Source organism: Penaeus monodon, chromosome 28 (genome assembly GCF_015228065.2).
Source record: "Penaeus monodon isolate SGIC_2016 chromosome 28, NSTDA_Pmon_1, whole genome shotgun sequence".
Taxonomy (NCBI): domain Eukaryota; kingdom Metazoa; phylum Arthropoda; class Malacostraca; order Decapoda; family Penaeidae; genus Penaeus; species Penaeus monodon.
Genome location: NC_051413.1, coordinates 33,587,545 through 33,588,716, shown reverse-complemented (window position 1 = coordinate 33,588,716; position 1,172 = coordinate 33,587,545). Strand labels below are relative to the sequence as shown.

At 36.6% G+C, this 1,172-nt stretch overlaps 1 protein-coding gene across 1 annotated transcript in view; it reads left to right on the top strand.

Annotated features, from left to right (window-relative positions):
- Positions 1–1,172, top strand: part of LOC119591519 (sodium channel protein para-like) — a gene marked incomplete in the record, with an annotated part of 263,120 nt that overhangs the window by 150,526 nt on the left and 111,422 nt on the right. Inside the window, 1 exon segment of the mRNA XM_037940268.1 lies at positions 257–320. Within this exon segment, the coding sequence (XP_037796196.1) occupies positions 257–320 (64 nt within the window).

The window sequence follows — 1,172 nt, the reverse complement described above, 5'->3', positions numbered from 1 at the left end:
TATATGATCCTCGGTAACAGTTAATATTTTTTTTCCATTATTATTATTTACGCTAGGGAGCACATAAACCATTTTTTTTTCTACTAAATCTGCTGGTCCAACCTTTCCGGAGAAGAACCAAATCTTATTTTTGAGGTAGCGGAAAGGTTAGGCCAAGCGCTGGTGTGTTTACGCCGACCGTGCCTGGCGAACCCACTGCCCCTTTTTGGGAACGGAGCATAAACAGAGCGTTGATTTTGCTTATCCTATTTTTCAGCAAATTGGTACGTGGATGAGGATCTAGGCGAAAAGCCATTGTGCGGCAACAGTAGTGGTGCAGGGTAAGATGAAATATTTTTTTACATGGCTTAGGCCTACCTGAGTCTACGCACCGGTCAGTTTTTTGCTTATTGTTTTATTTGAACCTGTTTCAGTGTTTTGACGCACCGGTCTTAACATTTTTTGCTTGAAATTCGGTTTGACCTGCTGGTTGTTTTGACACAACGGTCACCACCACATTTTTAGCTAATCATTTGGTTTCAAAATGCAGTTTATTTTGAGGCACTGATCATAATTTTGTTCTTTTTTTAAACTGATTATTTCTATTTTTTCTGATTTTTTTGGCTTATTGTCTGTATACACCCGAGACCAGCAACAACGACTTTACACGCTTGCTTCCCTTAGGGCTAATTTTCTATAGTTTTTAGATAGAAAAACAGCCTTAAAGAAGCAGTTGTTGTGGGTCGTCGCTGCTGGACTCAAAATTTGATTTGTTTGTGTATTTCTTTCAATTCCTGGAATAACCAAAAAAAAAAAAGATAATTATCCGGTACCATGACTGCTTTAAGAGTTCATTGCACTATTGTACTGCAGTCACAAGGTTTGTGAATAAACAAAATAAAAAGTTTTTTTAAAAAAGCATTAAACGTAAATATCATGATTGTTCTTCTAACAGCCTTTTCAAATAGCAAACCATTCACTTTTGCCAATTTTCAAAGTCCTCTCTAACAGTCCTTCTTCCCATGATAAAGTTGTCCTACTAGACCAGAGTTTCATTAAATAGCTCCTTCTAACGCTTATATGAAATAAAGCATATTAAAATAAAAAGGAAGAAATTGTCTCTCCTATGTCAGTTAGCTCATCCTGATATATCAAACTGTTTAATATGTTCAAACGCTGATACCCTCCATGTC